We start from the raw sequence: 21,042 nt of genomic DNA, 5'->3' as shown, positions 1-21,042 counted from the left end.
TTTGTTAATAGATGGTGAATGGTGATTAGATTGGGTTTATGGATAAATTTTAGTTTTTAAGTGTTACGAGGTGTAGTTACCTGTTAAAACTACAAGTTAAGTTAGATACAAGTTTACTATTTAGTTTATTTTCGTAAAATGATAGATGTTACCTCCCAAAATATTTTACAAGAAGAGGTTAGTAACAATGCCCCTATAAAAGATTTTTCATTGTTTGTAGCTGGTACACAGTCTATTTATTATTGTTACAATTTCAGGTTACCTTAAGAGAAAATGTAACACTATATACTCCAAGATCCTTCCACCTGTCCTGCCAAATTCATGTTGCCAAAATCATGCAAGAAATAATACCAGGTGTATACCTCGGCCCTTTTACTGCCGCTCAAAGAAATATCCTTGTTGAAAATGGTATCAATTACATCATTTGTGTACGACAGGACGTCGAAGCTCATTACATCAAGCCCCAAATAAATGACCCAACATTTGCCTATCTTACCCTTAACATTGCTGACTGTGTGACAGAAAATATCATAAGATTTTTCCCCAAAGTTAAACAGTTCATTGACGAAGCTCTTTCTAATAATGCAAAAGTTTTGGTACACAGCAACAAGGGGAATTCTAGGAGTGCCACTTTAGTTTTAGCCTATGTTATGGAGAAGTTTGGATTAAGCTCAAGGTATGTAGAAACTATATAAATTAAAATAAACGATATGTTAATTTAAACTCTTTTATATATTTTTTTCATAACTCTTGTACTCTGCCCTAGTATAATCATTTCTCTGATAGCCACCAACAATAACCTGGTCCTATTCCGTCTATGTACACATACATACCTACTGATTATTTGTGGTCATATGAATATTATTTCTATTAGGTTCTTGGTAATATTGATTAGTATTGTGCAAGTTACTTCAAAATTATCAAGGTTTCCTTTTTTTAGTAGTTGGCAATACATATATTATGTCAAAGTATATTTATATGTTGCATTTTTGTTGTTTTACAATTGTTGTATTATTGTTTCAGTAAGCTTAGTTAAGGCTCTATTTGCTTCTTATTTTTGAAGGCTGTCTTACTCCCAAAACATGCAATACATAAGTAATAGTGTTATTTTGAGTGTAACCACATCAATGACACAAAGAGACATTGCCAAGGTATGTGGAGTAAGTTTAGGATCTGCAAATAACTGTTTGAAGCAAAAAAATCAGTACAAATGAGCGAAAAGGGCAATGTGGAAGGAAGGGCAAGATAGTAGCAGGAAGCAAAGCTTTTTTATTACACATTCTAAGGAAGCTTTAAATTGAAGCATAGGAAAATATGTCAGAACTTCGTATACATATATCCTGGAGTGTTTATGACAAAGATATATTTTCAAGGGCTGATTTTCTTACTTATAAAATACTGGATCTCATTTCTGCCCAATAGAAGCCATGATGAACTCTCAAAAATACAGAGAATAGCTAGCACGCAGTTTGGGAAGTGCACTAAGAAAAGTTAATGCTAATTGTCGAGAAGTTTTTCAACAAGATTGAGTTCCATGTTATTTGTTTGAACTAATGATGAAATACTGATACAAAAATATTTATTTATTTATGTGTACTTATATGAACATTACCCATTATTCTTCATAATTTTTAGAATATTTTTAGACATAAACATGCACATCATAGAATATGATATAGCAAGTCATAGAAACAGAAGGTAAAAATGTTAAGAACAAAACATACAATAGTAGCATTAACACACACATCACAATGTTTGATTAAAACTATTTAAAATACAAGCAAAACACAAAAAATTGCACTTGAAATGAAGAGAATAATAGAATATTATTATAATAGAATAAAATAGAGATATACTTAACGAATTTGGAAAATTCTAAAATAGGTTAAAATATATAAGTTTACAAATTTATTAAATTCAATTTATGTAACAATAATATTGTTTTGAACAAACACATACATTTTCTAAAAATTAAAATTAAGTAAGAGTGTCTGCTCCACCACTGAATTGGGTCCAACTTTTTATCAATAAATTGGAATTTCAGAGTAACATTCAAGTTCATAGAGTATGTTGGCTTTCGAACCACTCATAGAAGATGTAGACGTTAAAGGTGATATAAAGTCATTGTAGCACTTCCACAGTGTCACAGATCAATTTCTTGAAGAATCTTTTTTTTTTTTGTTATTTATCTTTGCTCTTTTTTACCTAGGGTTAAAGGTACTTCATTATCATCTTTGCTAATAATGACCATGCTATTCCTATCAAAGATTCCTATCGAAGATTCAAGATGGCCGGCGACGAGGACGCAGGGTCAGTTGATGGTGACAATAATTTTCAGATTAATTTCAAATGCTGCACCAAAAAAGAATGCAAAATTGTGGTATGTAAATGGTGTTTCAATGTGTTTCATCCCAGCTGTGCAAAAAGGGCTGGTTTTGAAGTTTGTGAGAAAAATTTAATAAAGTGCTGTGAGAATGGTGAACATAACCTGAATGTAGTTAAATCAACAGCTGATACAGAAATGCTTAAGTTAGAAAACGGGTTACTAAAAAGACTTATCAAGGAAATGGAGGACAAAAACAGCATTTTAAAAGAAAACAATGGATTATTATTACAAAGAGTAAGTTTTTTAGAAACAAAGATATCTGAAAAAAGTGTAAAACCTAACAAACAATCGACTGTAAACAGTTCCCATCAAGGTCATGCCAATAGTGAAAGTGAACTACCCAAATATATGGATATACCACAGAACATACATGTCGCACAACCTTCGCCGATGATTCGATTATATCGTGACGTAGTCGGAACGGACAGTAGTTCATATGAACCAAAACTGTCTCCTACTCTGTTGACAGACGGCAATGGTAAATACAGTAAAAATAAACAAATTAAGAAGCAAATAAACAAAACTTGTTGTGATGGCCCAGTTACGGAAACAGGTTTGAAGATTGATGCTGAAATTGATAAAGTTTCACTAGACGAGAATGACAGCTATACTGAGGTTGTGAAGAGAAAGACTAAACTACGAAAATCTAGAAGAAATATTGGCACGGCAGAAATAGCTCACGATGATAGTGGTAGTGGTTTTAAGGGAGAGGAGAGTAAAGTTTGGTTATACATATACAGAATTAGGAGGACATCGACAGAAGAAGATATTCGTACATTTTTACGAGACAAACGCGGAATGGAAGAGAAATCTATTATGGTTAAAGAGCTACCCAGCCAAGAAAACATGCTAAAGCGATTTGTGGTATCGGCTCCCCTCAACAAGAAGGATGATATGTATAAATCGGATTTCTGGCCCGTTGGAGTTGGTGTAAAAAGATTCCATATGAATCGATATCAAGAATATTTAGGCCATGGAGGTGGAAATTTTTGAAGAAAGATATAACAGGTAGATTAAAAGTTGCACATGTTAATATTCGTTCTTTATTTCCTAAAATAGTTGATTTAGCTAATTATGTTATTGATAAACAATTTGATATATTTTGTGTCTCTGAGACATGGCTCAAGCCAATAATACCAAATAACGCTGTACAAATTTATGGTTACAATTTAATTCGTCAGGACAGAATAGCCAACTGTCGAGGTGGAGGAGTTTGTATGTATATAAAAAATAATTATCAATTTTCTGAATTTGATTTGATAGGTATAGGTGTAGTCTATAAACCACCAGACTACATAATTAATACTTTTATTGAATTTTTTGAAAAATCTCTTGCTGATATGGTTACAGATTGTGATGAAATTTTTTGTTTGGGTGATTTTAATGTTGACTTACTCAATCCACATCTGAATCCAGCTCATAAAATTAATGACTTACTTGACAGTTTTAATTTGGTACAGATTATTGATGGGCCAACTCATATAACCCCTACATCGCAGACTCTGATTGATTATATAATTGTCTCAAACAAAAATAGAATAAGCTCCTTTGGTGTGTGTTCTCTTGACCACATAACAGACCATGAGCTTATTTATTGTGACGTCAATATCTTCCCAGAAAATCCAGCCCCAATTTTTAAGACAGTTAGAAATTTCAAGCACTTTGATGAAAATCTTTTTTTACTTGATTTAAACTGTACTTTGTTTGCCAACATCTATCACATTGAAAACATCAATGATAAAGTAAAATTCTTAAGCAGCTCCATTTTGGCTCTCTTCGACAAACATGCTCCTTTTAAAAAGATTAAAGTCACTAAAAACTATAATCCTTGGCTAACAGATAATGTGAAACTTCTTATGTCACTAAGAGATCAGGCTAAAAAAAAGTGGCAGAAAACTAAGGAGGTAGCTCACCTTACCTACTACAAAATGATTAGAAATTATACAACATTAGCATGTGAGAATGAAAAAAAAGCTTTCTTTCAACACAAACTTCATGTGGGTGGGATAAAAAATACTTGGAAAAATTTACAACTCATTAATATTGGTAAGGCAGAACACACAATTCCAGAAACATTAAAAGAACCCTATGAGATTAATCAGTACTACACATCTTGCATCCCACATCTAACAATCGATCAAAATACAATTGACAATTATTTAAATACTGTACCTAATCGCGAACAATTTACCTTTACTCCAGTATCTTGTGATCTAGTGCAAAAATTGTTATATACTATTAAATCTAATGCTCTAGGTTCAGACGGTTTAAACTTAAAAATGTTGCTTCAATGTTGCCCATTAATCATTCCTTATATAACGCATATAATGAATTGTTGCCTCTCAAGTAACTATTTTCCAGATGAATGGAAAAAAGCATTAATTAGACCCATACCTAAATGTAATAATCCAACCGAATATAAGGATCTTAGACCTATTAGTATTCTGCCTACTTTATCAAAAGTGTTAGAACGCATTATGCAAATGCATCTTGGTGATTATATTTCTAACAATAATATCTTAACTGATTTTCAGTCCGGGTTTAGGCCATTTCACAACTGTGAAACAGCACTCCTTAAAATAACTGATGACATTTTGAGAGAAAGAGATGTGGGTAAGGTTACCATTTTAGTTTTGATCGATTTCTCTAAGGCATTCGACACTCTCAATCATTCACTACTCTGTGCAATTTTGAAGTCAATCGGCTTTTCCATAGATGCATTGAATATGGTTAAGTCATACTTGCATCACAGGAAACAGAGCGTCAAAGTAGACGAAAGAATCTCTGATTTTCTAAACATTTTGTCAGGTGTACCTCAGGGCTCAATTTTAGGTCCAATCTTATTTACTTTATACACCACCAATATTGGTACCTCCTTGAATACCTGTAAATTTCATCTCTATGCAGATGATACACAAATTTACCACTCATTTTACCCAGTTGACAGAGCAAGTGCTATTGAGATTGTTAATCAAGATATTAAATCATTGATTGCTTGGGCAGGAAATCATGCATTAAATATAAATTCTAAAAAAACTAATCTGGTGGTTTTTGGTCCAAACAGGGTGTGTTTGGAAATGAGTAACATCATTGAAATAGTTGTTAATAATGAAACCATTAAACCTGTAACTAGTGCAAAAAATCTAGGTTTAACTTTAGATAATCACCTCAAATTTACAAAACATATTAACACCTGTGTGAGTAAAGCATTTCTTAGTCTAAGAACAATTTACCATAATCGCCGCTATCTGTCATACAAAGTAAAAAGAATATTGTGCGAAAGTCTGGTACTATCAAAATGTAACTATGGAGATGTTGTGTATGGGCCTTGTATTAGTTCAGATGACAGGAGAAGAATTCAAGTTGTTCAAAATTCGTGTCTTCGTCTGATCTGTGGTGTAAGAAGACACCAGCCTATTTCTCACAAATTAAAACATGTTAAATGGTTGAACATGGAAAAGAGAAGATTTCTACATGCTGCTTGTCTTTTCCACAAAATTATCAAAAACTCTCTACCAGCATATCTTTTTAAAAAAATTATATACAGAACTGACATACATAACGTTAATACAAGATATAAAAATACAATTACAGCTCCGCCACATCGTACAGAACAATTCAAAAATTCATTTACATATCAAATATCAAAAGTATATAATGGATTAGCTAAAGAATTAAAATTAAAATCGATTATATCTTTTAAGAAATCTCTTAAATCTAAATTGCTAAGTGAGTAACACATGTGCAACTATTTGATGACCTGTTATGAAGTATGTATAAACTGTGTGATAGTTTTTGTACAATATTTAAATGTTAAATGTTTCTATTGGTTATGGTTTTTAATTGATTGTTACATAACATGCAAAAAAATATATTATATTTTTTTTTCTCTCTTGCTCAAGATGAAAAGCAGAGGTACTGATTTCTTGAAATCAGCACCAACTGATCTTCGGCATTTTTTCTTTCTTATTGTATTTTATGCATATATAAATTATATATTTTGTGTATTGTATGAATTTGAAGGAAAAATAAAGACCTTTATTATTATTATTATTATTATTATTATCATCTACTTATTTTTCAGATTCAGACTCACCAATATTGATTTTATTAATTTCTGTGATTTTTCTCACAACTTTGTTTTTAATATCTTCAACTACAGTATTACTTAAAAAAATAGGTTTTGTATCTGGGATCTAACATAGTAAATATGGTAAAATAATTCTTGGACTCCTCGTCACAAAACCTTTTATTGATTCCAGTAATGAAATTTTCTTTCATAGTTCCAATGGCATGTAACTGTTTTATTTTATTGGACAAAAGATAGCCCCTTAATACAGCAATCATTGGAATCAGTTCTAAAATAACTGAGTTCGTGCTACTCATCAGTTTTGTTATCTCTTTAGAAGATTAAGTAATTCAAAGACAGCTTTAATTATTTATTTAAACTGATTACTGCTTAAATTATTTATATCCCTATTTTCAGTAAGATAAATAGTTAAACCACATCTGAAATGAAGCAATCTTAGAGAGAGTAGAGTTCCAACATGTTTATACATCTTAAATAATTTTTTTCTGGTCCATGTTCAACTTATGTTGTATTTGCTGCTTGCTAAAGATGAGTGATTGAAGTGAGTTGCAATTCGACAGGCAGTACTTAGCATATGATATGGTTCTTTAAGAATTTTTACTGTCATTGATTATTAATTGCATCCCTTTTTATTATTAATTAAACACCCCTCACTGTTTATATCTGCATATTTACAGCCTTTTACAATAAGAGCTTCGCTGTCCCTTAACAATTTTTTTTAACATCCAAGATTTTTTACAATCTGTTTCACAATAAAAACAATAAGTTAAATTGTTTGTAAAATCATGAATGTGTTGCTTGTGTGAGTCCATTTTAAAAAAGAGGTAAAAGAAATAAATTAGACTTACAATCAATTTAATTTTACTACCCAAGACGACCGGTTTCGCTTTCTAAAATTTGCAAAGCATCATCAGGTCAGTGGTACAATGTAAATTAAATGCTGAAATTATAAAAAGCCCATATTAGGGTGCTGTCTTATAAAGATATAGATCAGAAAAGTTATAGTAATTATGCCAATATTACATGTCTGTGTTTATTAATATGCATAAAATTGCTTTAGCAGACAAAGTAACAACCCACAAATTGGTAAGAGAAAAAATCTGTTGAATTGTAATAAATTAGAAATAAACAAAATACTACTTACATTCCGGTACAAGAGTTTTTATATAATGATTGATGATACATTGAGGGGAAACCCTCAAGAAACTTCCTCCTTAATTGTCAGACAGTTACAACATTGGCCGAAGATCACCGATTATCAACAATACGGGATAGTTTGAACTCCCTCCTTTATTGTTTGTCTTTACAATGTCAGAGAGATGTAACTGATGGGATGTGCACATACACAGATACGCGAACAGCAATACTAAAAACAACACAGATCACAATGGCTGAACGCTGTTGAAGGTGTAGCTTCCACTACTGTAGACACTGTCAGGAATGATTTGTAGGTCCAAGGGATCATACCGCTTTAATCTCTGGTTGGTCGCCTGTTGGTTGTGGAGAAGATTGTATGCCAGTGTGTTAGGATGCATGTGCAACCTGTTTTGATATTGTTCAGAAATTCTTTTGCACTCTTCGGAGACTGTTAGTACCTGGAGATCTCTATGTAAGGCGTCATTCTGGATATACAAAGGGGCATTAGCGATTGCTCTTAGAGTTTTATATTGAAATCTTTGTATTTTCATAACATTAGATTTGCTAGCTCCATAGCTAATCCAGTGGCCTGTCACACTAATAAATCTTTCATTCGTATTTGTAATTGAACATGTTCAAATATTTGATGTTAAAGAAATAGATGCCACTTCTTTCAAAGCTTTAAAAAAATTTTACCTAACCCTTCTGTAAATATCAGGGATTATTTTTTCACTTATATATTTTCTGGAGAATGTTTTATCAATAGATACCAAATATATATGCATATATACGGTCATTATACTTCAAAACAATCCTTAAGAGGGCGATTGCATACACTAAAACTGTGGCCGTCAACTTAAAACCATCATGAAATATATAGTTAGGGGGAAGTGGGAAAGGAATATGAATGCATGAACGAATTATTTAACTTATGCATCCACACTTAATCAAATTTCGACACCATTGATTTGCAAACTGTCTTTTTTTTTTTTGTTGTTTACACAATAAAATCTTTATTTTTAATATATTAAATTGTTAAAATATTATAACTTTGAATTAAAAATAGGTTTGTTCCAACACAACCAAAAACCATCATGTAACTTTTTATTATACTGTTATTCTGCTCAAAAATTTACCCAACATTTTAAAAAATTTTAAAAATATATTCAACAAAAAATTTGATTTTCTCAGGACTTTTCAATAAACTTTTTAGACTATTTTCAAAATTATTTCATTGAACAATTGTCCTCTTCAAAAAATCAATGAAACCTTTTACTAAATTTTGAAATTTTTGAATTTCGCAGAAACTTCCAAACTTCTATTTCATCCATAATCTTTTAATAACAACAAAAAGCATTCCTGAATCATTTTTGAAATATTTAACAGTAACTTTTAATGGATAGTCTATGTGAAAGTTTTTACACTGTATTGGTACTATTTAACTTGTGTTTTACTTGTTTTAAAATAACAACTACTAGTAAAACATAATTGACAAAATGAATAAATATTGCTGACCCTATGACCTTTATCTTTACTGTCGTTCAGTCTGTGGAACAGAGATCACGACCAGTCTTCTGTGTTAAGGTTTTGATTTTGCCTCTTAGATGGATCTTGATAGTTTCTTCATCAAGCTCTCTCGGGGACGCGAGTGAGGACCATGGGGCGCTTGGGCATATTATTTGGATCAATTATATTTAAGTTTTGCTTCCTCCCATAGGCCCTCAATAGTCCTTACGACTGCAGTTGTCCATTTTTTTGTATACTCATTAACACAGTTCACCCACAGGGTCTCTTCGCTAAATGATGTTTTATGCCCCAGTTTGTTAATGATCAAATTTGCTTGAGCCCGATCTAGTTGAGTATCAGGATGGTGTCTGGTGTTTCTTAGCAACTCTGTTACGAAGGGGGTGATGGTATTCTCCCGAAGTCTCTTTTTATCGTCGGGTGTTGCTAATTTGGTTATCTATAGATTTGCTATGGTCCATGTTCCAGCAGCCATTTTTGCCTTTTTTCTCATCTTTCCTTGTTGAGCTCTAGTGAGGCGTTATTTGAGACTTACTTATTTATTTTTTTAACTTAAAAATGCGAAATTATACTTCACAATTTCGAATTTTCAAATTGTAAAAAATAAGTCTTTGGTGTATGTGCTAAACAGCAATTCTAGCATACTAACAAGGTTAGGAATTTTTTTTTATCGAAACACCTTACAATTTTTTGAACTTTCTCTCTCTGTGATTAATTAATTTTATTTATAGTTTATAAGAAGAGAGTTTTATTGATAAGTTGAATCATAATATTTTTTTTAAAAAGGGTCATTTATTAAAAGTTAAAATAATATTTTGTTTTCTTCAAAAAATTTTATAAAACACAAAAATTTAATGTTATTCTACGACCACGCGGCATCTAGATATAAAAATATCTAAAGTTGCATTTTTTGTCCACTCTTTATTATTTTAGAAGCTGTAGTAGCGCTGACATGACCGCTCCCTAGTGGTACAAATAAGGAACTAAAATCATGATCAACTTCTCATTGTTTTTGGTATAACCTTTGCCGACGCTAAAAAATGACAGTGAAAGATTCTTGTATATGCGTCTATATTCTTTGGTTTTATATTGAGGAACAATAGTATAGACAGTGAAAGATTCTTGTATATGCGTCTATATTCTTTGGTTTTATATTGAGGAACAATAGTATTTAGCAGTCTCTTAAACCCGGCATTTTCTTCCAAGGAAAATGGTTGTTTATCAATACAAATCATTTTCACAATTTTATAATGAATTCTCTATACATATTTATCATTGATGTCCCATACTTCATAACGGAAAATACTGTTGGAATACCTCCTTATAGGTAGGTCCTGATCTGGTCAGAATCCCAGGGTGCGGTCTGGTTAGCAGTAGGAATTCCGGTTCCTGCCAGACTGACCAGTTTCCCAATCCAGTACTTCTCTTGAACAAAAATACAAACCACAGATATTACCCTACCAGTATACATTGACACTTTAAAGTCTTTGTAAACTGATAATAACTGTTAAATAAATCTAATTCTGGTATGCCAGTCACAAGTCACTCTTGAGATATATGAATTATGACATACATTATTTGTGTAAGAGGGAGAGGATAAAACACATTAATCTATCTACAATCCCTAAACAGAGCCGTTATATCATTCATACTCAAAAGATACTGCCGTCAACAGTTGAATGCAATATTTAAAAAATATTTTTCAGATCACCATGATCTGTTCTGATTTTAAGTGAGAGAGAAGTAAGAGTTAGAATTAATTGTGTAGAAAATTGAAGTCGTTATATTCATCAATATGAAGAGTATTTGATTTAAATGCCAGTCAAAAAATTTTGTTATATTTGTTCAATGTTGTGAATATAACATGCATAGTATGAATTCCAGATCTAAGAGACACATTATCTAACAATTAGTAACAAGAAAACAATATAGAAGAGATAAATGTTATGAAAATTTCTAGTAAATCTATTTATAAACTCCCAACAATCTCAGAGCTCCGTAAATCATATCATCAATATCGAAGGCAAAAGACAGTGATAAATGAATATAAATTACCAGATTCTTAATTACTGAAACTCTTAATACAATATCTATCTCAAGATCATATATATATATATATATATATATATATATATATATATAATATATATATATATATATATTATATATATATATATATATATATATTATATATATATATATATATATATATATATATATATATATATATATATATATATATATATATATATATATATATACCTTTTTTTTGGGGGAAATAGTTCACTTTTCAGCATTAAGCTCTATGCCATTCCATTCACCCCACTCCAGCCCATTAATACATATTAATTACATTAAGTAAATTTAAGATTGTTTACAAAACACAGAAACACTCACTGTACTGAAAACAATCACCAATATCATTAATAAACATACTTAATAGCAGAGGTTCTAGGTGTATATAATTTTTTTAAATAACATAGACACTCGCCAGATCTTACCATATATATTGAAAATATGTAAGCTATTCTAAACGCCACTTAGTAAAATAGATTTCACAACAAAAACAAATCTGACATTCTACTATAGATATTGTTTTTATTAAGTGTAAAAACCGCTATCTCTATCCTAAATATTAAAAATATCAAAATAAATACTTATGACGATAAAATTAATTTAAAATTTGTTTAATAAGTATAAGAAATTACTAACTTAGGTCAAAAAATATAAAATAAAATAAAAAAAGTATATTACATTAAAAATATGACAACAAATACATAGAGTGTTAAAATTCATTTAAAACTTGTTGAATGCTCCAATTGAAAATTTATAGCCTCATTACTGAATTCATTGGCAAACCAAGAGAACTATACTACTGAGATTACATAATCCTAACTAATAAGTTATTAAAGCCAAGGTAGGCCATATTTTATAATGAAACAATTTAAATTTAGTTCTTTCCTTTTTTTTATTTTTCCATAACTATAATAAATGTTGTTTATTTCAAATACAACTTGTGTTCACAATAATTTGCATAATACTTTGTCTAAATGAAGTTTAAAAATAATATTTACATTTTTGATAATATAACCTGCATTGGCAAGTACATAGTCATTATAGACTAGAAGCCCATGGGACATTTTTAATGGGTCTTTTGACCCAGCATGAATCACATATAAAACAGTACTACAATATGTAAAAACAACTTTAGCAACTATTCTTATCGGTGCAAAAAGCATAGGGTTTCAAATTAAGTGTTGGGCCTTAGATTTCTCACCCCTGTCCCAGCCAAAATGTACGGCGTTGCAAAAAAAAATTAATCTATATACCGATTCGAAACTTGTGTATGAATGTCATACTGTGTCAAATTACCGAAAATGGGGAGAAACTTTTCCAAAAATAAAAAATTTTCCCTGCTCCTGGTACAAATATTTTTGTACCACATTAGGTCGCAGGTCATTATTTTTGTATTACCTCATCATCATCATTCTGGCTTTACAGCCATGCGTGGCTCCCAGCTTCCTCAAGAATTTCTCTCCAGTCATCCTTATCCATCGCATTTTACCGCCAAGTACATATTCTCATATTTCTCATGTCTTCATCAATGTTATCAAGGAACCTTGTTCTGTGTCTTCCTCTTCTTCTCTGACCAATGGGTCTATCAAGGAGCGTTTTCTAGCTGGGTCATTTTGTTCCATCCCATTACATGCCCTGTCCACCTCAGACGTCCTATCTTAATATGTTTTGCGATATCAGGTTCCTGGTATATTCTATAAAGTTCGAAGTTGTATCGTCTTCTCCACACTCCATTGTCGTTCACTGCTCCATAGATTCGCCTTAGTATTTTTGTTTCGAAACATCCTACCATGTTTTCTTTATTTTTTGTAATAGTCCAGGTCTCTGAACCATATGTTAGGACTGGGCGTATTATTGTTTTTTAGAGTTTTATTTTTGTATTTCTCGATATAATTGTGGATTTATATAGGAGATTGAGCTCAAAATAGCATCTGTTGGCCGTTCAAATTCTGCAGTTTACCTCTGCGGTAGTATTATTTTTAGGAGCACCCCTAGGTATACAAATTCGTTCACTGCTTCGGTGACATCGTTTTCTATAACAAGTGGTCGTAGGATTTGTGGTTGCGTGCTTATTTTCATATACTTCGTTATGTGGGTTTTTAATATTAAACCCATTTTTGTAGCTTATTCTTTTAATGCTACATACATCTCTCGTACAGCGTTTTCCATTCTCCCAACAATATTGTTATTATCAGCATAGGCCAGGATTTGCACTGATTTAATATATATTGAACCAGTTATTGTGATTTGTGACATACATATTACTTTTCCCCAAGCCAGATTGAGCAGTATACAGGAAAGAGGGTCTCCCTGGCGCAGCCCGTTATTTGTTTGAAAAGGTTCAGACAGTTCCCCTGAATTCGTATTCTACATTCAACTTTTTCAAGAGTTAGTTTCGTTAAATTTACCAACTGATGTGGTATTCCTAGCTTTTTCATTGCTTTGAACATTTCTCTTCTATTCACAGAGTCGTAAGCTGCTTTGTAGTCTATAAATATGTGATGAGTATCAATGCCACATTCTAGTGTTTTCCAAAATTTGTTTCAGGGTTGCAATCTGATGAATTGTCGATTTATCACCTCTGAAACCAGCCTGGTATTTTCCTACTATCTGTTCTGCATATGGTGCCATACAGTGACATAGTACTGTGGAAAATATTTTATATGCTGCATTTAAAGCGTAATTACTCTGTGGTTAGAACATTCAAAGATATCTCCTTTTTTTGTGTATGGTGCAATGTATTCCAATATTCCAATAATTGGGGAGGTATTTCTGTGTCCATATTTCTTTTATAAGCTGGTGTAATGCCTTAATAGTATCATGGCCACCTTCTTTATATACTTCAGCTGCGATATTATCTATTCCGGCTGATTTGTTTTTGGCTAGCTTTTTAACCGCATCTTTAACTTCAAGAATCGTTGGTGGTTCCTCTTCCCTCTCGTCTGTTCCCCTTATCCCATCTCTTTCGTCTTCCAAGTTTCTTCTTCTTCCTCTATATTAAGTGCCTGTTTTGTATTACCTACCTAAGTTATAAATGCCGTACAAAAATGTTTGGCAACAAAAAAATTAACCCCTGTAGTGGTATGTTTATCTTACCTGTAACTCACATGTACTGATAAGAATTGACTGTATAGTTTCTAAAGTTGTTATTACATATTGTAGTATTGTTCTATATGTGATTGATGCTGAGTCAAATAACCCATTAAAAATCTCTCGTGGGCTTGTAGACTATTAATATTGTGGAATAAATTAAAAAATTATTCTAAGCATATTTAAATTTTAGAGAATAGTTTTGATTTCTTTGATCAGAAGTTAATTTAATGCTAAAAGAAGAGCCATATACTGTCATATATTCTTTAGCCATATACTATGAGAGCTATTAAATGATCAAACTAGATAAATTAACACAAAGATAGAAAATGTTGTTGAAAAACTTGGACCAGTACTTTCAGCACTCCCGTTTATAAGTTATTAGTCATATTAAATAATGTTAATATTTACATATCTGGTGGGTAGAGTAGGCTCAACCGCAAATTACAACTCTATCCATTAAACTGATATGCAATTTTAATTATTTATTACTCATTTCAATTAAATTTTTTTATCATTAGTTAGTGCGTTAAGCATTTGTTTGAAATCAGTATCAACCATTACATGGTGATATAAGTTGATAAATTTCACTCAAATTTATTCAAGTGTCATGGTATGACATGACTAAATAAATAATTTCTTCTGGTCACATAATGATATACTAAACAATTAAAAAGTGTGCACCACAAGTTCTTTAAATTTCATTTATTTTTGATGTGCAGTAACTCTTAAATTCAAAACCTTTGTTTGAACCATACCTAATGACAATGCTGTTTACAAGAAGTCGTTTTGACTTTTTACTCCTTCTGTTCTCTTAGTTACAAAGAAGCCTCTGTGACTTATTCTTGTGTATCATGTATCACTAAGAAAAAGAATCCGTAACATTATTATGCTCTAACATTCCTAACTCTGTTATCTTAAGTGACTCAGTAAGCGCCCTTCAAGCCCTTAAACAGATCTATCCTAAAGGTCCCCTTGAGAAACATAAAACTAGAACTAGATGAAGGCTCAAGAAAATTCTAGGAGTATCAGATTTATATGGATTCCATCCCACATTGGCATTGCTGGCAACGAAAGTGCGGACCAGTGCGCGAGTGAAATTGCTAAATGTGCTGATATAGAAAAAGCCGAGAATCGAAATACCGCGAGTGATATAAAAGCTTTTATAAAAAAAAAAATCGAGTTTTGTGCAAGTGGAAAAACGAATGGCAATCTTCTCAAACATCACTGAAGCAAATTAAAAATGACATTACAGCTTGGCAACCCTCAACCAGGAACAGAAGAGAACAATTGGTGATAATTAGATTACGAATTGGACACACGAGACTTACTCACTCATATTTACTGTCCAAAAGTGATCCACCTATTAGTGAAACATGTAATGTACAAATAACCGTTAACCATTTATTAATTGAATGTCATAGATTTGCCCATTTTCGTCTTACATTTAACATACGTAACAGTTTAAGTAATTTATTAGGCACTAATTTTTCTGTTATTAATATCGTAAATTTCTTAAAATCTATAGGAATATTTTATAAACTCTAATTTTGTAATTCTGTAGCCGCCGCTAATAACCATTATGGTTGATGCGGCTGTAATTTCTAAATAAAAAAAAAAAAATTATGCTCTTGTTCTGTTGTATGCCACTAGAAAGATGTCTTTATGACTTCTCTCTTTTTTGTTTGTTTCAAATGCACTAGAAGTCTTAATGACTTTTTCTGTTTACTTCTTCGACACTAAGAAGTCAAATTGATCATATTAATTTCCCCTAATTCCTCTCTGCTATGAAGTAAAAAAAAACATTTACACACCATGATCTATATCATATTCAATCAGAAAATCACCAGACGCTCATACCAGAACTGATATTCAATATATATGGTGTGCTGTGACTTGTACACACCCCAATCTTGGGGTGTAGCACTATAGCGTCCAGGGAAACATGGCACAAGAGAAAAGTGTTATCTAAGTAATGCCCCAGATAACTGGAAAACTCTGCGGGATTATAGCATTAGCACAATATGGGCACATCGATATGCCTGACAGCGTTTTATCTCAACTTGTGGGAGTAAAATGAACACAATGCAAAAAGAGATGTTTCAGAAGGAGACTTAGAAATTATTGACTTTCCAGAATTAACAAATAAAAATGTAGAGGAAATGAGCGGAACAAACACAGTTGCAAATTCTGTATCTGTTCCAAATAGGTATCAATCAAGATCCTATAACCCTTTGTTCCTTGACGGGACTCTTCCCAAATAATTTAAAATAAGTGGCTAAGTATAATATTTCATATTTAGCAATAAATTCGTGACGGTACTCTCGAATACACATTATTCTTCGACTTAGGCAACCAAGAATACGCGCTGTCACACGATGATGACATTTACTTAAATGTTTTCGTTAGTGTGACAGAGCAACGACTGCGTCAACTGTGTTGTGTGTTTTGTTAGTGTTGTTTTCTTGTGTTCTTTGTTAGTGTGTATGTTTCTTATCTATTGTTAAGTTATCAGAGGGTGGAGTATAATTTATTGTGAATTTGAGCTCATTGTTGTTTCAAACACACAAACAAATATCATTTATATACACATCCCTTAAATCATATTTGTACTTTTTTTCCAAAATTTCTACCAAGGAGATTTCTGGCATCCTCATCATCCTCCCGTCTTCCAGTCAGTCTCGTCCCCCGCATTCTTGCATTCAACAGTTTTTTGGGAAACCAGTTTTGTTCCATCCTATATACATGGCTTGCCCATTGAATACACTGTAGGCGGGCATACTGAGATAAATTCTCATTTATAGGCCCTATTATTTGTTTCAGTACCTTTCTTTCAAAGACGATGTGACGATGAGACGTGATGTGGTTTACAGGGCTCAACACACAAGTTTCACATCCATAGCTCACTATAGGTTGGATTATGGTCTTGTAGATTTATATCTTAGTTGTTTCTAGTCTAGTTTATTTTTAGTTCGTAGCAAAGTATGCCATATTGGCTAGGAAGATTCTTCTACTAAGCTCTGCATCGTCAATGTTGTCCTTTGTGATGTAGACTCCTAAATAGATAAAGCTATCTACTTATTCTAAGTTGTCAATTGTCAGATAGTGTCTTGTTGCTCTCTCCGATTGACTTTGTACTGGGATTTTAGTCTTTTTTTTTTTCGTTTATTGACAGACCTATATCTTTAACTTGTGATTTAAGTTCACATGTAATAATAAGTAATAATCAAATGCTTAAGATAAGCATGTGATTATTATATTAATTTCATAAATTATATATGCAGTTTGATTGACTCAGCTTGGGAATATTTAGAATCAATGTCAAAAAACATCCAAAACAAAATTCCTATCACACGTTATTAATAGCTGAAATAAACTTACTGTTAAAAACTTATTTTATTGAAAAAAGAATTATCATTAATGGGAATGTGTTTTAATTAATTTTGATTAAAAACTATTTATTTGTAAATACTAATGTATAAATAACTAAAAAAAAACTCAAATATAAACACGCAAACCATTGTTTTCCTTGATGAAATTTTATTTTATAGATAACTACATTTATCACTTAATCACTCATACTCACAATTAATATTGGGTATGAGCAAATGTCCTTGGTTGAATGGTAACTTCCAGTCTAAGTCAAAATTTGTATAATGGGGCAAAAAATACATTTAAGTAGTAGACAGTTGGGAGTAGGATCAGTGAACTGTGTATGCTGTCGATTAGATAAGTTTTTTATTTTAATCATTCTAAATTTTATTCCTACATTTGTTACTGGTTCTTCAATTATATTACTGATTTACTTAGCCACTGAAAATAAATACAATAATGTCTTGCTACCTAGCAGAAATGAGTATTTATTGTATAATCATATATAGTCCACTATATTTTATTCCCCTTCAAAGATTTTTCGGCAAAGCCCTACAAGCGTTTTCCGAGGAAATTGATAATTAAAAATTAAATAGTTTTCATCAAGTTTGACAGGCCTAAAAGACACTTTACTACATTGGTTTCCTACATTTTGGTTCGGAAGGTAACAAAAACTCGTATATAATTTCTTCAAGCATGGATATTTGCAGACACCATGTGACCATAAATCCAATTTAATATTTTTTGCATACTTTTATTAAGTACTATCTACTTTTATATATAAAGCACTCCATAAATTATAAAAAGACAGTTTTGCTGTGACAGAAATCGGTTATGGTTCGGGGGAAAACCCTTGTGGTAGATAGCATTTAGTTTTCATTATCTACATATTAATGAATTTAAAAAATGTACAGAAAATCCAAAAAAATTTAATTGTTAAAAATATGATTACATATATGTATATAAATATTTCTTTAATGAGGTTTAATGAAAAACCCTAATGATGCGTACTTGCGTAATGCATACTTTATTACCAAATCATTGTCGTACAGAATGACTCAATATTTCTTTTTCCAAATACTGTGTGTAAATGGTAAATATTTTAATTTTTATACATTGAATTTAAATTTAATGGGGCACACAATAAAAATTTTGCTTCAGAAACATGATGCTAGTTGCTTTTTGGATCCTTATATAATCTTAATGGAAAACGTAGAAAGTTCTTAAACAATCTTAACCCTTTACTGCATGTTTTTAAAAAAAAAAAAAATCTATGATTACAAAGTTTTTGTACTATGTTGTTGTTGTTTTTGTTACTATGTTTTTGTTTTTAGTTTTTTTTATTTTTTTATTCTTTTTTATGTTCATATATGGCACTATGCATTAAAACAAGATTCAATAAGTAAAATTAAAAAAAAATAACGTTTATTACTTTCTAATTATAATAATTATTCAGTGTGAAAGTTGTAAAAATAATTTCTATCTTTGTTTAAGCAAAGAAAAACATTACACTTCTCGCATTTTATGAAGCTTTTTGAACCAAAGGGATATTTGCATATTTGCCTTTCACTACACCATAATGAAAGATGGAATGGAAGACTATATCCATCTGTTCGTACCCCTTCTTTTGTTGCTTTGTAAATTTTCCATAGTTCCACACGGACGATCCCTTTTTGTAGTAAAACCAGCTTTATTAACTTAAACATTAACATAAACACATATACACACATAAGCATAAACACTCTGCTACTGCCATTTTGAAATCCGCCAGAGCTAAATTATTATACTCACTTCTTGTCACTTTTTCTCCAAAGAATCCACACATTGACAGTCATCAAATCAATAATATGGAAAAATATACGCATGTACCATTTTTTCGATTTGAGTTTGATCCTATAATATCCCAACATTAAATCCAGGAGATCTACTCCCCCCAAATACTTGTTGTAAATCGTTACAGCTTTTGGACATGGAACCATTATATGTGTCTTATCCTTTTTCGAAAATCGTTTAACTTCCTTCAACTGTTTTCATACTCCCAGCATTTTGATAAAATGTTTACTAATTTGTTGTCATACCATGTAACAACAGATATTTTTGTACCATCAATTGTGGCGACTTTCTCTACCATAGCTCCTTGGCCGTTCTTTTTAATTCAGTCTCTTTTGGCATATTACTGTTTGGCACTCTGTTTATTCTAACTCTTCCTAGTGGTACCATACCCTGTTTCATTAGATAAATTTGCAATGGGACGCTCTTGTACCAATTATCAAAGAATATTTGTGATTTATAAGTCTTGGTACTGTTCGTGTTAGCCGAAGAACCACATTTGAACTTACCCCTAAATCAGGAAAACCATCGGATACAACATTAGTTTGGCTTCCTACAAAAATTTCATAATCTTAGGAAAATCCGCTGACACCACTAAGAACAAACGCCTTAGATCCCCATTTGTGGGGTTTTTGCGGATTATATTGTTTTATAGATGAACGCGCCTTTGTTGGAATTATCTGCTCATCTATGGCTAATAATTTCTTATTCGGAACTTTGAGTAACTGATTCTTTAGTTTATTTAGTAACGATCGGATTGTTTCTCCAGATTGTGTTGTTGAGACATCCTGCTGCTCTGTTTGCCATGTTCACTTGTTTTTGTACTTCTTCCACTTTTCCGTAGCTTGACAGTTTTATTCCCAAGTGTTCAGTTTCCATCACTTGTTCTATTATTTTGTTATTTACGACTAGTTTACATCGTCTCGGTTCCGCTGATATCACTATCGTTTTAGTTTTCTCTGTTGAGATCTCCATGTTGTATATGAGCGCCGTATCTTCGAATTCTTTAATTAATCTTTGTAGGTCATCTTCATTTTCGGCTGTTATTATGGCGTCGTCGGCGTAGCATATTATCCTTATTTCCTTTTCTCCCATTCTATATCCTCTTCTTTTTTTAACTTTCTTTATGATTTCATCCATTATCAGATTAAATATTAATGGGCTCAGCGCATCTCCTTGTCTAATGCCAGTTTCATATTTGATAGGTTGCGATAGTTTTCCTTTACATCTTACCATAGCTATGTTATCTTTATATACACTCTCAATGGTTTTTACTAAATCCAGTGATATTCCCTTTTCATATAATAAATGTATCGCGTCCCGAATTCTCACTTTATACTTTACACATCAAACGCTTTCTTCAAATCTATCAGACACATATATGCTGGTTTGTTGTATTCCAGCGACTTTTCTTTTATTTGTCTTATTACAAAAACTGCATCCGTGCATGATCTTCCTGTCCGAAATCCTTGCTGTTCCTCTTGCAGAGATATTCGTTCGTTTATTTTTGTCGCTATTATTCTTGTTGTCAATTTGA

General features: G+C 31.7%; 1 protein-coding gene across 1 annotated transcript in view; it reads left to right on the top strand.

Moving 5' to 3' along the window:
• The window catches only part of LOC140439877 (serine/threonine/tyrosine-interacting protein-like), a 39,016-nt gene continuing 17,974 nt past the window's right edge, over window positions 1-21,042 (top strand). Inside the window, exons 1-2 of the mRNA XM_072530043.1 lie at window positions 1-177; window positions 258-676. Coding sequence (XP_072386144.1) covers window positions 139-177; window positions 258-676 — 458 coding nt within the window. The 5' untranslated portion in view covers window positions 1-138. The remainder of the gene's footprint in view (window positions 178-257; window positions 677-21,042) is intronic.

This window comes from Diabrotica undecimpunctata, chromosome 4 (genome assembly GCF_040954645.1).
Source record: "Diabrotica undecimpunctata isolate CICGRU chromosome 4, icDiaUnde3, whole genome shotgun sequence".
Classification (NCBI taxonomy): Eukaryota; Metazoa; Arthropoda; class Insecta; order Coleoptera; family Chrysomelidae; genus Diabrotica; species Diabrotica undecimpunctata.
This window is presented reverse-complemented; position numbering and strand designations above follow the sequence as displayed.